This window comes from Furipterus horrens, unplaced genomic scaffold, assembly GCF_987537825.1.
Source record: "Furipterus horrens unplaced genomic scaffold, mFurHor1.1.pri manual_scaffold_2, whole genome shotgun sequence".
NCBI classification, from domain to species: domain Eukaryota; kingdom Metazoa; phylum Chordata; class Mammalia; order Chiroptera; family Furipteridae; genus Furipterus; species Furipterus horrens.
Window position 1 is genome coordinate 152208843 of NW_028327172.1, and position 21608 is coordinate 152230450.

General features: G+C 39.6%; 1 protein-coding gene across 3 annotated transcripts in view; it reads left to right on the forward strand.

The window, feature by feature from the left end:
• MPP7 (MAGUK p55 scaffold protein 7) overlaps nt 1-21608 on the forward strand; it is a 293758-nt gene that overhangs the window by 52393 nt on the left and 219757 nt on the right. For all 3 annotated transcript variants that reach the window (XM_090266643.1, XM_090266642.1, XM_090266641.1), the window contains one exon: nt 10893-11060. In XM_090266643.1, coding sequence (XP_090122769.1) covers nt 11024-11060 — 37 coding nt within the window. In that variant the 5' untranslated portion in view covers nt 10893-11023. The remainder of the gene's footprint in view (nt 1-10892; nt 11061-21608) is intronic.

A 21608-nucleotide genomic window follows, 5' to 3' on the forward strand; every position in this document is an offset into this window, starting at 1 on the left:
CTTGGGGACAACGTGAAGTGTAACAACATCCCCATCATAGGGGTACCAGAAGGAGAAGAGCGAGCGAGCAGGGGATCGAGAACTATTTGAAGAAATAATGGCCGAAAACTCCCCTAACCTAATGAAGGAAAAAGTTGCACAAGTCCAGGAAATGCAGAGGGTACCAAACAAGATGGACCCAAAGAGGCCATACCAAGACACAGAATAATTAAAATGGCAAAGCTTAAAGACAAGGAAAAAATCTTAAGAGCCCAAAGAGAAAGGCAGTTAGTTACCTACAAGGGAGCACCTGTAAAACTATCTATCATCTCATTTCTCAACAAAACCATTTCAGGTCAGAAAGAATTGCCAAGACATATTCAAAGTGATAAAAAGCAAGGCTCTACAACCAAGACTACTCCACCCAGAAAAGCTATCATTTAGAACTGAAGTACAGATAAAGAGCTTCCCAGACGAGAAAAAGCTAAAGGCATTTGTTACCATCAAAATAGTACTACAAGAATGTTAAAGAGCCTTCTTTAATATGTATATATCAATAATCAATTTAAATATAAATGGTTAAATGCCCCAATGAAAAGACATAGGGTAGCTGAATGGATATGAAAATCAGACCCATATATATATATGGTGTCTTCAAGAGACTCAACTCAGATCAAAAGATACACACAGACTAAAAGTAAAGGGATGAAAAATTTACTTCATGCAAATGGAAAGGAATAAAAAACTGGGGTAGCAATACTTATAAATGACAAAATAGACTTTAAAAGCAAGAAGATAGTAAGAGACACACGATCGAGGGAGCAATCCAGCAAGAAAATAATGATGGAACCATCCAACAAGAAAATATAATCCTAGTAAACATTTATGCAACCAACATTGGAGTGCCTAAGTATGTAAAGCAAACCTTGATGAACATAAAGGGAGAGAGATTGACAGAAATACAGTCATAGTTGGGGATTTTAACATCCTACTGACATCAGTGAATAGATCTTCCAGACAGAAAATCAATAAGGAGATGATGCTCTTTAACACACTAGTTCAAATGGATTTAATTGGTATCTTCAGAACATTTCACCCCAAAGCAGCAGAATATACATTTTTTTCAGTGCACATGGAATGTTTTCTGGAATAACCATATAATAGGACACAAAACAAGTCTCAAAAATTTAAGAAGATTAAAATGATATCAGGCATCTTCTCTGACCATAATGCTATGAAACTAGAAATCAATGACAAGAAGAAAACTGAAAAACACAGAGTCATGGAAGCTAAATAACATGTTACTAAACAATGAATGTGTTAACAATAAGATCAAGGAAGAAAACAAGATACCTGGAAACAAATGAAAATGAGAACACAACAACCCCAAATCTGTGGGACACAGGGAAAGCAATCCTGAGAGAGAAGTTCATAGCATTACAGGCCTATGTCAAGAAATAAGAAAAAGCTCAAATGCACAATCTAACTTTACATTTAAGAAAACTTGAAAAAGAACAACAAACAAAGCCCAAAATTGATAGAAAGAAGGAAGTAATAAAAGCCAGAGCAGAAATAAACAAAATAGAGTCTAAAAAACAATGCAAAAGATCAATAAATCTAAGAGCTTATCTTTGAAAAGATAAACAAGATTGACAAACTTTAACCAGACTTATCAAGAAAAAAAGAAGACCTAAATAAATAAAATCAGAAATGAAAGAGAAGTAATAACTGACACCAAATAAATACAAAGGATTGTAAAAAGATATGAATAACTATATGCCAACAAATTGGACAATCTGGATGAAATGGATAAATTCCTAGAAACACACACTCTTCCAAAATGAAATCAGGAAGAATCCGAACGATTATACCAGTGAAATTGAAGCAGTAACCAAAACTCCCAGCAAACAAAAACTCTAGACCAGATGGCTTCACAGGTGAATTTTACCAAATTCAGAGAAGATCTAACACCTCTCCTTGTCTAACTATTCCAAAATATCCAAGAGGAGGGAAGAGTCCCAAGTTCATTTTACAAGGCAAGCATTATCTGAATCCCAAAACCAGAAAAAAACACTACAAAGAAAAATTACAGGCCAATATCCCTGATGAATGCTGAAATCCTCAACAAAATATTAGCAAACTGAATACAGCAATACATCAAATAGATCATACACTATGATCAAGTGGGTTTCATTCTGGAGATGCAAGGTTGGTATGATATCCACAAATCAATAAATGTGATACATCACATAAAATTGAAGGATAAAAACCTCATGATCATATAACTAGATGCAGGAAAAGCATTTTATAATATCCAGTACTCATTTATGATAAAAATGTTCAGCAAAGTGGGACTAGAGGAAACATCCATTAATTAATGTAATAAAGGCCATATGTGACAAACCCACAGCCAACGTCATACTCAATGGGCAAAAACTACGAACATTCCCCTTACGATCAGGAAGAAGACAGGGATGTCCACTTTCACCTCTCTTATCCTACATAGTACTGGAAGTTCTAGCCAGAGCAGTCAAGGCAACACGAAGAAATTAAAATCATCCAGGTTGGAAAGGAAGAAGTGAAACTATTATTTCCAGGTGATGTGATGCTGTATATAGTGAACCCTAAAGAGTCCACCTAAAAACTACTAGAACTTATTAATGAATTCAGAAAAGTAGAAGGATGACAGATTAATATTCAGAAATCAGTTGCATTTTTATGCAACAATATTAAACTATATCAGAAAGGGAAATTAAGAAATTAATCCCATTCACAATTGCTTCAAAAAGAATAAAATACCTGGGAATAAATTTAACCAAGAATGTAAAAATACCTGTACTTGGAAATTTATAAGACACTGAAGAAAGAAATGGAAGAAGATACATGTAAGTAGAAGTATATGCCATTTTCATGGACAGGAAGAATTAACATCATTAAAATATCCATACTGCCCTAGGCATTGTACAGATTCAGTGCAATTACTATCAAGATACCAATGGTGTATTTCACAAAACTAGAACAAATATTCCAAAAATTTATGTGGAACCACAGAAGGCCCCAGATACCAACAGCGATCTTTAGAAAGAAGAATAAAGTTGGAGGAATCACACTACCTAATATTAAACTATACTTCGTGGTCATAGTAATCAAAACAGGATAGTATTGGTATGAAAGTAGAAATATAGATCAATGAAACAGAATAGAGGGTCCAGAAATAAACCTATGCCTTTATAGTCAATTAATATTTGACAGAGGAGGCTAAAACATACAACGGGCTACAGATAGGTTACTCTGTAAATGATGTTGGGAAAATTGGATGAATACGTGCAAAAAAAAAGAAAGGAAGAAACTAGACCATCTTCTTAGGCCACACACAAGAAGAAACTCAAAATGGATTAAAGACTTAATTGTTAGACTCAAAACTATAAAAGGCCTAGAAGAAAACATAGGCAGTAAAATCTTGGACATTTCTTATAGCAACATTTTTTGTGATATATCTCCTCAGGCAAGAGAAACAACAGAAAAAAATAAACAATGGGACTAAATCAAACTAAAAAGTTTTTGCACAGCAAAGGAAATCATCAACCCACTGAATGAGTTGAACATATTTGCCGATTGGTCTGATAAGACATTAATATCCAAAATTTATGAGGAAGTTTTAAAATTTAACACCCCCCCCAAAAAAACCCCTGAAACAATCCAATTAAAAAATGGATAAAGGACCTGAATAAATGCTTCTCCTAAGAAGACATATAGATGGCCCACAGACATGAAAAAATGCTCAACATCACTAGCCATCAGAGAGATGCAAGTTAAAACCACAGTGAGATACCACCTTACATTGGTCAGAATGGCCATCATTAAGAAATCAACAAACAACGGAGAAAAGGGAACCCTAGTGCATTGTTGGTGGGAATGCAGTCTGGTGCAGCCACTGTGGAAAACAGTATGGAATTTCCTCAAAATTTAAAAATGGAACTGCCTTTTGATCCAGCAATCCCATTGCTGGGATTATACCTGGAGAATCCTGAAATACCAATTCAGAAGAACCTATGCACCCTTATGTTCATAGCAGTGCTATTTACAATAGCCAAGTGCTGGAAACAGCCCAAGTGCCCATCAGTAAATGAGTGGATCAAAAAACTGTGGTACATTGATGCAATGAAATACTATGCAGCTGAAAGACAGAAAGAACTACCCTTCACAACCTCATGATGGAAATGGAAAGTATGCTAAATGAAATAAACCAGGTGGTGAAAGACAAATACCATATGACCTCACCTATATCAGGCACCTAATGAACAAAACAAACAAAGGAGCAAAATGAAACCAGTGAGATGGAAATAAGGAACAAACTGACAGCAACCAGAGGGGAGAAGCGGGGCGGGATAGCAGGGGAAAGAAGGGGAAGGATCTAGTCAAGGAACTAGTATGAAAGACCCATGGACATGGACAACAGGGTGGGGATTGACAGTAGGGGGGTGGTGGATGGGGCAGGGGAGAGCAATGGAAGAATTGGGACAATGTAATTGAAGAACAATAAAATTAAATTTAAAAAATAAAAAATCTTTGGTTAGATTTTAAAAATTGAGCTTAGAAATACTTGATATTAGGTTTGTGAAAGTTTATTTTTGTTTGTGTTTCTTTGCTCTATTGTATTTAAAAAAATCCTCACTTGAGGATATGCTTACTGATTTTGGAGAGATAAGAAAGGAAAGAGACAGAGGGAAAGAGAGTCATCTATGTGATGCCTCCCATACATGCCCTGACCAAAGGCAGATCCCACAACGTAGGACCTGGGATCAAACCTGCAGCTTTTTGGTGTACGGGACAATGCTTCAAACAGCTAAGCTACCCATCCAGGTTCTCTATTGCATTCTGAAAGTGTAACTTAAGAGTATTTGTGTCTGGTGAACTAATCTACAGTTGGATTACTGGGTATAGTTATGGTGTCTCGAAATGATAGGATGTTAACATAATTATGAAATAGTTATGGTGACAATTAATTAAAAGTTTTCATAGATTTGAATAGTCTCCCAGCTCTAGAGGAAATGTGTTTGGAAATGGGGTCCAGTACTTGATTTCTTGTTTATCTGAATTAACTTTCTAGGTATGTGTGTTATTATTGAAAATAAGAAATATATTTGTTCTTCCTCATGTTTTCTGGCACAGAGCTCCTAAATCCCTTGGAATTTCCTAAGCACTAAGAGTGATAAAGGTGGCTTATTCAACCGTTGTCGGCAGCCGTCCGTCTCGAGAGACGATGGTGTAGCTTCTTAAGAGTCTATCTGCACCGCCGAGAATGGTGGTGCAGTCCGACTCGGGAGTGACACGGTATCTGTCTCCTCCCGTGTTGAATCGACATCTTGCAATGACGCTGGAGTGTCCTCTCCAGTGAAGCTGAAGCTACAGAGCCTGGGCAGGGTGATATGGAGGGTCTGCTGTTGCCCATGCAGCAGACCCCCCCTCTCTTCGCAGCTGAAGGGTCCAAGGGAAAGACAGAGTCAATACAGCTTGGCTTCAGGTGCACCGCAGGAGTTGCCGGTGTTGACTACAACGTCAAACCGCCTTAGGGACTCCGGGTCCGGATTTTCTGTCGGGGTTTACTCCCCTAGCCTTTCCCCTGAAGAGGTATGCCGCAAGGCAGCGGAGGTTTTTTGGAATCAGAGTTTTCCTTCTCTGCTTATTCAACCACACTTTGTGTTATGTTAACAGGGTGGCTTTTAGAAAGCCCTAAGGCTGGAGGCTGGTTGCTAGGGGATTAACCTTGAGAAGAGGTTTGAAACTTTAAGTCTCACTACCACTTGAGAGTGGGTGTAGGTTGAATTAATTGCCAATGGCCAGTGATTCAAAGGGACTGGATTCTTAAAGCCTCTTCCCTATACTTTGCCCTACGTGTCATTCATTCAGACAGTGTGCCTCCTTGTTGCTTTGCACTGGAGCAACCAATCCCACTCTCCCTGCCTTGGTAAGTCTTTAATGCAGGGCCTGCCACATAGTCGTCGGCAGCCGTCTGTCTCGAGAGACGATGGTGTAGCTTCTTAAGAGTCTATCTGCACCGCCGAGAATGGCTGTGCAGTCCGACTCGGGAGTGACACGGTATCTGTCTCCTCCCGTGTTGAATCGACATCTTGTGATGACGCTGGAGTGTCCTCTCCAGTGAAGCTGAAGCTACAGAGCCTGGGCAGGGTGATATGGAGGGTCTGCTGTTGCCCATGCAGCAGACCCCCCCTCTCTTCGCAGCTGAAGGGTCCAAGGGAAAGACGGAGTCAATACAGCTTGGCTTCAGGTGCGCCGCAGGAGTTGCCGGTGTTGACTACAACGTCAAACCGCCTTAGGGACTCCGGGTCCGGATTTTCTGTCGGGGTTTACTCCCCTAGCCTTTCCCCTGAAGAGGTATGCCGCAAGGCAGCGGAGGTTTTTTGGAATCAGAGTTTTCCTTCTCTGCTTATTCAACCACACTTTGTGTTATGTTAACAGGGTGGCTTTTAGAAAGCCCTAAGGCTAGAGGCTGGTTGCTAGGGGATTAACCTTGAGAAGAGGTTTGAAACTTTAAGTCTCACTACCACTTGAGAGTGGGTGTAGGTTGAATTAATTGCCAATGGCCAGTGATTCAAAGGGACTGGATTCTTAAAGCCTCTTCCCTTATACTTTGCCCTACGTGTCATTCATTCAGACAGTGTGCCTCCTTGTTGCTTTGCACTGGAGCAACCAATCCCACTCTCCCTGCCTTGGTAAGTCTTTAATGCAGGGCCTGCCACATAGTCGTCGGCAGCCGTCTGTCTCGAGAGACGATGGTGTAGCTTCTTAAGAGTCTATCTGCACCGCCGAGAATGGCTGTGCAGTCCGACTCGGGAGTGACACGGTATCTGTCTCCTCCCGTGTTGAATCGACATCTTGTGATGACGCTGGAGTGTCCTCTCCAGTGAAGCTGAAGCTACAGAGCCTGGGCAGGGTGATATGGAGGGTCTGCTGTTGCCCATGCAGCAGACCCCCCCTCTCTTCGCAGCTGAAGGGTCCAAGGGAAAGACGGAGTCAATACAGCTTGGCTTCAGGTGCGCCGCAGGAGTTGCCGGTGTTGACTACAACGTCGAACCGCCTTAGGGACTCCGGCTCCGGATTTTCTGTCGGGGTTTACTCCCTTAGCCTTTCCCCTGAAGAGGTATGCCGCAAGGCAGCGGAGGTTTTTTGGAGTCAGAGTTTTCCTTCTCTGATGTGCCCTGACTGGAAGATGCTGCCACATAGTAGGTAGTTTATAAATGAGCATTGGCTGTGCCTGAGTGTATCCTTTTATAATAAACTGGAAAACTAGGAAGTAAGGTTTTCCTGAGATCTTTGAACGGCTTTAGCAAGTTAATCAAGCCCAAGGATGGGATTTCGGGAACCTCTGATATATATAGTTCATTGATAAGAAGCACAGTTGACAAGCTGGACTTTTTGATGGTCTTTCGAAAGCGGAGGGCAGTCTTTTAGGACTGAGTCTTTAACCTCTGAAATCTTATGCTATTTCCATATAGAATGTCAAAATTGAGTAGAATTGTAGGGCAATCGCTGATGACATAGAATTGCCTGAAGTGAAAACCGTATTCTGGTGTCAGAAAAGTATTGCCAGGAGAGGAGTAAGTATTGCCAGTAGAGGAGACATTCAGGCAGAGGGTATGTTTCTTTAATGTGTGTTTCTTTAATAGTGTGTTAATGCATTTTTTTTCTGATGACTATTTCACTGGGAGCAATTAAGACAATATTTGCTTTACTGAAAACTCAGGAAACTTTGCTACAAACACTTGCACTCCTGGCATTAACCACTAGGTGTCATGAATGCCACGGGAGCCCTAAGGGTTACTCAGGGCTGCTAGAAATCGGACGTTGTAAGCTAGTAGACCTTCACATATTTCACTGTTTCCACATGATAGGTGCCAGAAGAACCTGATACAGTGTGATATATAGAAACAAGGTACAACTGGAATAATGAAATTTCAAAAATAAGCCTTTTTAAAGGAGGGTGTAATAGTTCTATTGGGCATCGTAAATGCTTCAGGTGCACTTGATACCGCTGTTATGTTCCTGGCCCTCTCTTTTTTATGGAAAGATGGATTGAACTTCAATTTAAGAATATTCGGTAATCCCTCTCAGGACATACTGTAACAGCTGGTATTTTTGCGTTGTAGAAAATCGATTCCATACAACAGTCAGTGATAATTATGGCAGGGTTCTGACAAATTCCAGTGCATTTTCAATAAATTTAGCCAAAAAACCCATGATTACTATAATAATTTAGCTCAATTTGAAACTTAAACCCAGCAACTCTGCTTTGTTTTACAAAATCTTGAACATTTTAGTGGTAGGGATTATATCAAACCATTTATTTTTTATTATACTTATATATGTTTTGAGAAGATAATTACATTGTAGCATATATTTCTTAAATAATATGACTTTGGAAAAATTTAACCTTGAGTGTTTATTATGAAGAAGAAAAAGAAACGCTAAGGCTTTCCATATATGGGATATATGTATAGCAGCAATATCAGCTCAGAAGGATGTTTTGATATGGAATGTAAAGTTGTCTTAGTATTAATAGAATGTTTGATATAAGCATAAATTTGCTTATATGGTGTTTGGTTTATAAAAGTAGAGCACTGTTTGTTTTTTAAGGGGCGAAGAAAGTAGTTTGTACGGTGTATGTATTTCTACAGTTACACAACCTGTACCTTACAAATTAGAACTTTTCTCATGGCATAAAGAGCTTAAATACATACAGATAGACACACATAATTATTATCTAACCACACACACACACATATATATATTGCCTTCATGGTAAAAATATGTGTGCATACACTTTACAGATTCTAACCATCTCCTCCTTTTTTCTTAGCAGCAAAACAAAAATTTACTAATTGAATGCATTCTTTAAATTATTTATGGTCTGTTTTGACTTTCTTTGTGCTTAAATTTAGGAATATTTTTATGTAGTTGAATTTTAATCTGGATTGTTAGAATAATTTATAAAAGCAGAGTTGCCTTTTAAAATTATTGGAGAAAACAGCTTCAGAGAGGGCCATTAATTAAACTTTGTTTTTTTCTCTCATTTTTAAAAATTTCTAGCTTAGTGATTTATATTTTTATTTGGTATTTAAAATAACTGCGCTCATTTTAATTAATACTCCTCTCCATATGGGTTTATAGGCACATTTTAACTCTGTCATCTTTTGTAAGAATAGAAAACAAAATTCAAGACATTGCACCAGATAGTCTGGTCTAAGGTATCTATTTGATGTGAATTTTTTCCTGTGAACATTCACTTTGATAATTAAAAAGCTAATTTAGAAGGCTTTAATAGAATTTTACAGTTTGAACTTTTTCCAGTGAAATTTGGCAAGCTCATTTATTATTCTGTAATATGAATCATCAATTTAAAGACTTTAGTATCGAAGTGAAGCAGTTTTTTGCATGTTTACAATGTCTGTTTTTGCTGTTAATACATGTTAAAATATGCTTCTAAATTACTGAATTTGCTCTATAGAGAACTGTGGAAAATGCATTAAAAAACAAAATTAAACACACTGTTTGGTTCTTCTGATTTCTAAAAAATGCAGATACAGTGTACTTTCCGTTATTAGGCAGTCGTAGTCCGAATTTAAACCACATGGGCTCCTCCTACCCTGTTTCCCCGAAAATAAGACATCCCCTCGAAAATAAGACCTAGTGCATTTTTTTCAAGCTTAAAAATATAAAGCCTCCCCTGAAAATAAGACCTAGTGGCAGTCATTGCTACAGCTTCCCTCAAATTCTTGATGGAATTCAGAGTTTGGCTGGTTATGCTGATGTCTGTGATGACATGAATACAGTATATTAATAAATGTGGATGTTTAGTTCAATAAATGTGAATTCTTGTTCATGGAAAAATAAGATATCCTCTGAAAATAAGACCTAGCGCATCTTTAGGAGCAAAAATTAATATAAGACACTGTCTTATTTTCGGGGAAACACAGTAGATGTCAGGACAATGTAAGTATTAATCTTGCTATTTTCTTTTGTGTTTACACTTTATAATCTCATTACCTGTATTAAATTCACACATAATAGCCAGCATTTATTGTTTGCAAGTCCTGTGCCAGATGCTGTTATGTGCCTTGTCATGTTTAATTATTGAAGTTTTAAATTGCTGTTATCTTCATTTGCATACAAAGAGTTTAAGGCCTTAATAAGATTAAATAACTGGTTCCAGATCACAGAGTTAACAGGATTAGAGATGTGGCTAAACTCTGGAGAAATTGCTCTTAGTTACTATATAGTAGTACCTTTACTATTTATTTTGAGATAAACATTAGTTAAAATAGTTATTGAAAACTATTGGTATTTTCCAAGATACATCAAAGCTTAGTTTTTACAAAAAGAATTTATTTCATATATTAGCTTTGATTGTTAGGTTTACTTTAGATTATTACCACTTCTGTAAATCTGTAATAACATCTTGCTTCAATTCTAGTAGTCTTTCAAAGGTTATTTGCAGTTTTCAGTTAGAGAACTTTGCAGTTGTCATACTAGGATGAGCTCTTTTTAAAAATTACAATTATAATATCTGTTCTACATTAGAAATACAGTTTAGAATTATGGTTAAAGAGGGAAGGAATTTTTGAATGGCATGACTTATAAAAGCTTAAGTTCTCCATCTATGCATTCAGCAGTCCTCAGACAGTAAAAATATGAAGAACTTTCATATTTTTAATTAGAAATTTCACATCAGAATGAAAAACTCTCGCACTTAATATTTGTATGTAGCATGTAGAAAAAATTCTGAAGAACTGTGATCTCTCTGGTAGTGTGTTGGAATATGAGTTAGTTACAGAGTGTTGCAGTTTAGTAATCTTCTCTTTGTTATTATTTTAAACTGTTCTTTTCCTTTGTAGAAACGGCCTGTGCGATATATATAAATCTTGGTAGACAGCGCGGCTGCAGGCTATTGAGCTGGAATTCCCTGCGGCTTTCATAGCCCAGAGCGCGTTTGTTTGGAGCGTGGAGTCCAGGCTGAGGCTGCATCATGCCAGCTTTGTCAACAGGATCTGGTAGTGACACAGGTATGTGAACCCAAGAGGGGCACTTTCCTTCCATCCTTACTTAAATCTTCTTGTTCACAGTGAAAAACAACATTGCTTTAAGCAAATGCAAACAGGTCTTGCGTTCTCTTCTGGTCTAAGTCGAGGGGCATAAAATCAGTGCATCCTCCCAAGATATAAGTTACCAAAGGGCATTGGCTGCTGCTTCCAGGCAGTGGTGGCTTATGCTGATCCTCTTGTACTGTCTTTTTGAATAATGTTATTTATTTACACGTCTTTTAAAAAATATCAAGTATTTTTAACATACAGAAAAGTGTGGTAAACAAAATAGTCTCTCCTTACCTGTGGAGGATACATTCCAAGACCCCCAGGAGGATGTCTGAAACTGCAGACAAACCCAATACAGACTATATTTTTCTCTAAACCACATCCCCATGATAAAGTTTAATTCATAACTTAAGCATCATAAGAGATGAACAACAACTACTACTAATAAAATAGAACATTACTGTAATAAAAGTTATGTGAATGTGGCATTATTAAGTAAAATAAGGGTTACTTGGACACAGACTGTGAGGCTGTGACAGCCTGATAGCTAAGAGGGCTGCTGAGTGACTGACGGGTAGGGAGTGTGTTCAGTGTGGAGACACTGGACAAGGGATGATTCACGTCCGGGGCAGGACAGGGAGGGGTGGCTCAAGATTTCATTATGATACTCAGAACAGTGGACACTTTAAAACTAATGAATTGTTTATTTCTAGAATTTTTCATTCATTATTTTTGGATTATAGTTGACTGTGGAAAGTGAAACCACAGATGGGTGCAGCACTACTGTATGGTGATATTCGTATTAACCTTCACACAGATTTAATAACAGATATGAGTTTTTTGCCTTACTTACTTTAGATGTCTCACTTTTTTCATTAAGAAATAAAGCATTAACACTACCCCATTCTTGCATTTTCTTTCTTTCTGGGGCCAGAGGTAAAAACTATGTGGAAGTTGGTGTATGTCATTAAGTGTTTCAATTAAAACAGACATATTTCACTTTATTCAGTTGCAAGACTTAGTAATACTTAAAGATCTCCAAGAAAAGGAAGAAACTCATACTTGTGGGTATGTGTGAAATCCCCTCCTTCTGACCTGATTCAGAAGGTGGGGTGAGGGTAGTCTCTTCCAACTTTGAAGTCCTATTCTGGGATTCCCCAGAATCAGTTCTTATAAAAAATGCAAATTTCTGGACCCATCCTAGAACTATTAAAACAGAATGTGAGTGGTTTGGTAAGCTATGCCATGTATTGTAAAGACCCCTCAAAAGAAGTGTGGTGATTGTGTGTTGGGGGAGCAGAGGTGAAAGAGGGTATGGGGGAATAAATGATAGTGGAAAAAACTACACACAAAAAAAAATCTAAAAAATTAAACTGAAGGGATACATAGCAAATGTTAACTATCATTATCCTGGATAATTTTTAACTTATGTTAATTTTTCTATACTTTCCACAAGAAATACGATTTTGTAATGAAAAGAAAAACCAAAAGAAGTGGTTGACTAGAGTGTGACTAAAAAGAAAGTTCTGTGTGTTGCACTGACCATACTGAATTTGGTTCTGTTAAGACCATTCTAAAACCAGATGAAATACTGTCTCACACTGGACAGTTACTGGAATCATAATATTTATAAAACCGAGTCACAAATTTGTATTATGTTACATTGACATTTTCATTTGCAATATTTGCAGATATTATTCTTCATTATTTAAAGCATATTCACACTTATATTTTGGCAAGTTTTGTCTCATCATTATCCATCAAGAATGATTTTTTTCCTACTGCGATTTATACTGAGGATTAATTTTTTTTTTTTAGGAAGTGATTTTGATTTTTAAATTACATAAAAATCTCCTATCTCAAGATACAACTTGAAAGCCAGCTTCTTTGGAAATTTTTTTAATATATAGTCCCACATTGTGTTGTATAAAGTGAATGATTTAACTTTCCATAGTGGTTTGGGAAATTATAGGTAAAATTTATTTGAATCATAAATTTACTGTAGTTGTGTAATGAATTTAAGTTTTATGCCTTGGTATTCCCCCAAAATGTCTTAGTTTAATGGAATGCAAAATAGCATTGCTTACCTCTAACTCAGGGAATGATTAAAATGGAGTATTTATGGTTTATAAGGCAGTTTAGTTGTCAGTTGTGAAAAATAGCATAAGCTCTTTAAAGTTTGAAAAGGACTTTTCCACACATGGCTACTTGGTGCAAATCTAAAATGCCTATGTGACTCTCCCTTGGCTTTGTGATATTTTTGACCCTATGTCCCAGCAAGGTTTGAGTCAGGCAGAAAAGACATGCCTGTTCCAAGAGTCACTGCATTTAGGGAAGCTTCAAAGTACAGTGTACTCATCAGATAGTAACAGTTTTCCTTGTAGTTTCTCACAAAGCAGATGCTATTTAGCAGTCAGGGGTCATATATACTGTGAGCAGTGTTGCTTAGCAATGTTGCTGCTCTTGTTCCCATAACCAGGTCTCCAGGGGAACAGTGATAGAAAGCGTAACTCAAGGGCACATGCCGCTGCAGCAGAAGGGCACCCAAGTAACAGTGTACGCACTACTCCTGTGGGAAAATACTCTTAATGTAAAACTTCTACCACTTCTTCCTCTTCTCTCTGCTTACTTCACTAAGCAAAACAATTTTTAATTACACAAGTAATACATAAAAACATTCTCGCCCTGGCTGGGGCGGTTCAGTGGATTTGGGCGCCGGCCAGTGAACCAAAGGATCACTGGGTTGATTCCCGGTCAGGGCACATGCCTGGGTTGTGGGCCAGGTCTCCAGCAGGGGGTGCATGAGAGGCAACCACACATTGATGTTTCCCTCCCTCTTTTTCTCTCTTTCTTCCCTTTTTTTCTAAAAATAAACAAAATCTTAAAAAGAACAACAACAAACATACTCATTGTCAAAGATTGCTTGATAAAAAAGGATGGAATTCTTACTTACCCACCCTTCCCCAGTCTCATTTTTTTGTCTCAGTTTGAGGGACATCCTTCAAGAATTTTCTGTACATTGGACACTTATGTATATATGTACATAAGTATGTTTGATATCTTTTAAAATTTTTAAATCATAGATTCTATCATGCTCTATGGACTGTTCAAGAACTTTATATACTAAGTCATATATCTTGGAGAGGTATTTCATGGGAGCAGTGAAAATCAAGAAGTGCTCTTCCAAAAATGTTATTGTCGAAAGGCATACTAAAATCATATGTAAATATAGCAAACCTTTATAAATCAGCAGTATGGTAATTTCCTGGAAAATGCTGACTATTTAAAATAAAAGTAACTAAAACTGAAAATACCAGTAACTGTGGCAACAGTATTGCCTTATCTTGTCCATCATTATCTTGCAGCTTCAGGCCCTGCCACTAGTGGAGAATCACTCAGGGAATTTCTGTTTGGAGGTTTTGGTTTCAGCATCTTACTAAGAATAGTTGTCATCTCTTTTCTCTCATTAAAATTCTTCCACTGTTCATATAGTTTTAAAATAACCTTGATTACTGTATTTCCAAAATCTCCATACCCACAGAAAGCTCAGCAAATCACTGTCTGGCATCTTTCTGCTGTACGACACAGGCTACGTGTTGACAAGCTAGAGCTATCATGAAAGGAGGATACAGTAGGCAAAGATCCGTTCTGTAGGTATCATTCACTATCCTCCTTGCAAGTATATATCGATGTATCTGTCTCTACATACATCTGTATATCTGCCTCATTCTTTGAAAGCTAATGCATTGTTTTCCATAGTAACACAGTTTAGTGAACCAGACTCCAGTTAATGAAAACCCTAGTTTTGATCCTTTTGTAATAGTTTGGGAGAGAAGACATGCACATTCAATGGATATCGTCAAATTGTTTTTTAGAGTGGTTAAACCACTTAATCCATGGCACTGCGTTAAAGATCCTTTCTCTCATATTCTTGCCAATATTCAATATTATCAGTTTTTATAAATTTTTTTAACCAATCTGATGGGGAAAACATGGTGTCTTAAATGTTAAATGTGCATTTTTTTAAAGTATATTTTATTGATTATATTGTTACAATAGTTCCAATTTTCCCCTTTGCTCCCCTCTGCCCAGCACCCCCCTCCCCCAACAATCCCCCCCCAAGTCCATGCCCATGGGTCATACATACAAGCTCTCCTGCCTCACCCTTTCATATGTTCTTCTTTTTTTAATAATTAATTAATTATTTTAACAAAAAATAACAATCCCTCCCTCTCAGACTTAAGACCCTTTATAATCTTATAAAGGACAATGGACGAAGGTCTTGAGCTCCTCTAGCTGCTTCAAGCTGGACATGGCCGTCGTCCTACCTACCCTTGGGTCCAGAAATCCCTAATAAGAGTGGGGATGTGGAGGGGAGGGTGGCCTTCCCACATGGGGAAGGATCGTGCAGACTCCAGGTTGGTTGGCTGTCCCCGGACAACGGCATGCTTGATGTAACAGACTGGCATCCTTGTTGTATTCTGGAGGCAACAGATTTGGCAACAGGGTTAAAAGACATCATTCAATCCATAACCACTAGATGACAAAAGACAATGTCCCACATTAGGGAAAAGAAGGGCTTCTTTGGAGGAAGGTGTGCCAGGTACATCTCACCTGTCCAAAACCCTTTTGTCTTGAAGTGAGCCTGTTGGGGTTCATCTTCATTGGGACCCTTTGTGCTCCCTGGACTTGCATGACTTTCTCTTCTCATGTTAGGGAAGTTTTCTGTCATTAGTTTTTCAAAGAGGTTTTCTATTCCTTGCTCTTCTTCTCCTTCTGGAATTCCTGTGATACGGATATTATTACGTTCATGTTGTCCTGCAGCTGTCTTAGAGCCTCTTCAGTCTTGTTCAGTCTTTTTTCACTTTGTTGCACTGTCTGTGAGATTTTGTCTACGTTGTCCTGCAGCTCGCTGATCCGATCTTCTGCTTCCTCTAACCTGCTTTTAATTCCTTCTACTGTGTTCTTCAATTCAGAGATCATATTTTTCATTTCCTCCTGGCTCTTATTGATAGCTTCTATGTCCTTTTTCATGCCGGTGTAATTCTCAGTAAGTTCCTTGTAGTTTTTCTGGAGTTCCTTGTAGTTTCCATTGAGCTCATTGAGCTTCTCCATAATCCATGTTTTGAATTCCATATCTGATAGTTTGCTCCCCTCTATTTCATTTAGCACTCTTTCTGGGGATTCTACCTTTCCTTTCGATGGGGGGTTGTTTCCATGTCTCCCCATTTTTGTGACTCCTATTGTTTGTTGGTTTTTCTTAGAATAATTTGCACTTCCTGGATCTGCCCCTGGTGGCATCAGATCCTGTACCAGTCTGGGCCTAGGCAGCCTGTTGGAGACTTTCAAGGATCTACTGCCTTTGTCTGTCTTCTTTAGTTGTTAATCTATTCAATCTGTGATTAGCTGTCAGGCTTAAGGACCGTGGGTGTGGCAACTTAATTCCTGTAGGCAGGGCTTTTGCTTCCCCTCAGGTTGACGCCACTCCAAGGGGAATGGTCTGCCTGCAGTGTGGGGATGAGTCAGCACTGGGACCCGGCCGGCCGCTTCCCCAGCTCTCCCCTCAAAGCCACCACACCAAACTCTCCCCAAGTGTCTCCAGTCCTCTCTGTCTTCCCTCTGCTTGAGCCCAGGGTAAGTGGGGGCAAAATATTTTTGTATGTGATCCACTTAAGAGCTCTTTTTCTCCTGCTGTTTCTCTCCGGCTAGCAAGAAACCCTGTGGCTTTTTGCTTTTCTCAGCTGGATACTATTTTACTTTCCACTCTGTTGCTGTAGGCTGGGAAGTTCAGCTGGGGGTTTAGACCCTGCCCTTCTCAGGGGGAACCCCTGGCTGCTGAGCTGTTTCTCAGTCCCTTCAGCTTCCACCCGTGGGAGACCAGCCGGCCCTTCCGTGTCTCCGCACTCCCTACCGGTCATGTTGTGATGTAGCGGCCTTTTCTGTCTCTCCGTGGTTATAAGACTTCTCTCCAGCTAGTGTTATTCCAGATGATTTCTCCACAATTAAGTTGTAAATCCATACTAGTTCTGGGAGGAGGTTACTGTAGCTTCCACTTACTCCTCTGCCATCTTGTTTCTCTAAATGTGCATTTCTACCAACATTGGGCATATTTCCATTTATTTAATGGCCCCTAATTCTCTGAATTGTCTTTTCATGTCCTTTCCCCAGTTTCTATGGCTTTCTCATTTTATTTATTTCCAGAATTTTCTTATTTGTATTTTATATGTTAATCCTTTGGGTCATTTTACTTTGAACATTATTACTTAGTCAATCATTTGTCCTTTTTTTCTTTCTTCTTCTTCTTCTTTCTTCTTTGTTCTTCTTCTTCTTCATCATTCGTTGGGTCATTTTAGTTTGAACACCATTACTTAGCCAGTCATTTGTTTTTTCTTTCCTTCTTTCTTTCTCTCTTTCTTTTCTTCCTTCCTTCCTTTCTTCCTTTCTCTTAGTTCTCTTCTTTTTTTTTTCTTATTTTTATTTTTATCCTTAGCTGAGGACATGTTTATTGATTCTTAGAGAGAGAGAGAGGGAGGGAAGAAGACGGGGAGAGAGAGAGAGACAAAGAGAGAGACCTAGAGAGAAAAAAAAAGAGTTGTGAGAAACATCGATCAGTTGCCTCTCACATTCACCCTGGCTGGGGACCAAATATTCATCCCAAGAACATGCCTGGGCCAGGAATTGAACCCTTGACCTTACGGTTTATGGGATGATGTTCCAGCCAACTAAGCCACACTGCCAGAGCCTTTTTTTCTTTCTTAAATAGTATCATTTCTTTTTTAGAAGTCAAAAAAGTTTATGTTGAGAAAAACTTTTCTGTATGGTTAATGCTTTCTTTTTTTCTGCTTAAGATGGCTTTTCTTTTCAGGAAGATATTCACTAAGCCTTTCCTTGTAATTTAAAAAACTTGGGGGGACTTGTGGCCAAGATGGAGGTGTAGACAGACATGCTGTGTCTCCCTTCACAACTAAGAAGCAATACAACTACCTCAAAACTAGAAAGAAACAGAAGTTCTAGAAAATTAAACTGCATGGAAGTCCAGCAAACAAAGATATAAAGAAGAAATACCCATCCAGACAGGTAGGAGGGGCGGATCCAGGATGGAGAGGACGCGATATGGTGGCAGCAGCAGCGGCGGCAGTGGCAGGCTGGCGGAAAGCACAGTCACACATTTTAAAAGGTCAAAAGGAACACCCAGGGAGCATTCCCAGCTCCTCACCAGACCTCGCAGCGCATGGTCCCAGCACCAGGGAAAATCAAGCTTCATTGCTTCTGACTGTGCATACCAGTGAGGGTTGGGGTGGAGGCCTGAAACTGCCGGTCTCAGCAGAGTCCATTTGTTTAAAGGCCCCCAGAGTCCTAGAACGTCCGCAGACCCACCCACTCTAGGAACGATGGCCAGGAGATCAGCTAGAAGGGTGCCAGTCCGGTGCGGAAGTGGGAGAGGTGCCTGGAAAAGCGGCAAGTGCTGGGCAGGTGGCATTGTTCCCTCTCGGACCCCTCCCCCACAAACAGCGCCACAACATGGTGAAACAGGTCGCCCTATACTGACGAATCCCTAAGGCTCCGCCCCTTACAATGTAATAGGAGTGACAGCTCTACCCGGGACTCAGAGGCAAACACACACAGGAGCCTGTCAGAATAAGAAGACGGAGAAATATGGCCCAAAAGGGAGAACTTATCAAGGTTCCAGTGGGAGAACTAAGTGACGAGGAGATAGCCAACCTAACAGATGAGGAGACAGACAACCTAATGGACACAGAATTCAAAACACAGGTGATAAAGATGCTCACAGGCTTGACAGATATGATTGAGTACAGCAAACGCGTAAGTGAAGAAGTGAAGGCTATGCTAAGTCAAGCGAAGGAAAGTCCACACAAAACCAATGGTGAAGGGAAGGAAACCGGGGTTCAAATCATTGATTTGGAACATAAGGAAGAAAAAAACAAGTCAACCAGTGCAGAATGAGGAAGCAAGATTTGAAAAAAATGAGGAAAACTTCCCAAATATTGCCAAGGCGATGGACATACAGATCCAGGAAGCATGGAGGGTCCCGGGCAAGCTGGACCCAGAGGGGACCACACAAGGACACATGACTGAGATGCCAAAGGTGAAAGATAAAGACAGAGTCCTGGGGGCATCAAGAGAGAGGCGGAGAGTTGCCTACAGGGGGGTGCCTTTAGGACTATCAGCTGATTTCTCAGAGGACACTTTGCAGGCAGGAAGGGAGTGGCAAGCAGTATTCAGTGTGATGGATAGCAACCTGCAACCAGGATTACTCTATCCAGCAAAGGTATCATTTGGAATGGAAGGGCAGACGAAGTGCTTCCCAGACAAGGTGAAGCTAAAGGAGCTCGCCATCATCAAGCCATTATTGTATGAAATGTCAAAGGAACTTACTTAAGAAAAAGGAGATCAAAACTATGAACACTAAAATGACAACAAACTCACAACTATCAACAACTGAATCTCAAAAATAAAAACAAAATCCAACTGAGCAAACCAGAACAGGAACAGAATCATAGGTATGGGTATCGTTTGGAGTGTTATCAGTTGGGAGTGGGGAAGTGGAGAAATGGGGAAATGGTGCAGGGATTAAGATCCATAATTGGTTGTTACAAAATTGACAAGGGGAATTTAAGAATAATACAGGAAAGGGTGAAGCCAAAGAACTTATATGCATGACCATGGACATGAACTAAGGGGGGTGGGATTGCTGGAGGGAAAGGGGGTACTGGGCAGAGGGGAGCAAAGGGGAAAGAAATTGGAACTACAGTAACAACATAATCAATAAAATATAGTTTAAAACATTTGGAATTTTAGTCCAACTGTAATTTGTATATGAAGTGAGGCAATAATATAATTTCCCACATGAACATCCAATAGTCCCAGCATCACTTATTCAAAAACCTATCCTTTTGACATAAGTTTGTAATGGTCTATGTTTCATAAACTAGCAGTACATATATTCTGAGTTTTCTTTCTTAGATATTGTGATCTGTTGGTCTTAAAAAAAAATTTAATGGACTTTATTTTTTGAGTAATTTTAGACTTATAGAAAGATTATGGAGAAGTACAGAGAGTTCCAGTATACCTTACATCTTCTTTCCTGATTATTAACATGTTATCCTTGTTACATTCATTTCAATTAATGAATCAATATTGATACGTTGTTTTTAACTAAAATCTATACTTTTTTCAGGTTTTCTTAGTTTTCTCTAATATTCTTTGTGTGTTTCAGGCTCTCATACTACATTTAATTGTCTTGTTTCATTAGGTTCCTGTTGGCTGTGGAGGTTTCTCAGACCTCTTTTCTATTCCAATAGAATTTCCCTCTATTGAAATTTGTCTGATGTAAAGTTCCATTGTTGACTAGTGGTAAAGGTAACGGCATAGGTAAACACGGCCCACCTCTTCACACAACCACATAAAAATTACAACTAAAATATAGAACTACTCTCACTCAGAACCATCTGAAATCGAGTTGAATGGAAGTCAACAACTATGGAATTAAAAAAAACCACATCCATCCAGACTGGTAGGAGGGGCAGAGATGTGGAACAGATTGGTTCCAAACCCACATGTGAGGGATAAAAATTTGGGAGCGGTATCTTGGGAGGGAGGAATTCCAGCCCCACACTAGGTTTCCCCTGTCCAGGGTTCTAGTGTCAGGAGATAAGTCCCTATTACTTCTGGCTGCAAAAACCAGCAGGGATGGAGTTGGTGGAAGAAACTTCTGGAGTTCCAAGCAGTTTCTTTTAAAGAACCCACACACTCACCTATTCACTCCCTCCCTCTGAGCTCCAGCACCAGGGTAGCAGCTTGAAAGGCACCAGTGGTACACAGGGAAAATATGAAGTATCTGGCATCAAGCAGAGGGGCGTGCAGAGTCCACTGTTCATTTTCTGACCCCTCCCCCTACAGAGTCACAGAGCTGGCAGGCTGGTGCCATATCTGAGACTACCAACATGGCTAACACCTTCCCACCCTGGAGATCTTCAGAGACTCCACACAAGACAAGCTGCTTTTCCATATGAATGACTGGTCTTGGCTCATGCTTCACAACTTCCTAAATCCTCTGTGAGCCCTCATCCCTGCACCTCTCGCTAAGTGGCCACAAGTTTGGCACCAGCAACAACCAGCCTAGATTCACAGCTTTGCTTTGCCACGGAATCTCCAAGCCCAACTCAAGTAGCAGCCACCTCAGATTGCTTTGTAGTTTAGGCAGGGTCCCCAGGCAAAACACAGGTGGAGGCTGACCTTGGCCTGCACTACCTGGAAAACTTCAGAGCCTACGCACCCAGTGGACAGCTACACACCACATTGGAGCACCACCACCCTGCCCATGCACAGCTGATTGTCCACGGAGGGCAGAGGCTAGTGGTCAGTGGTCACAGCCAGTCCTTGCAGCTGACTGACTGGGGTAAATCCCTCCCATTGACCAGCTAACAGAAATCAAGTCTCAACTACAAGAGGAGGGTGTAGTCAGCCCACATGAAGGGCATACTTCGAGTACCCAGCTTG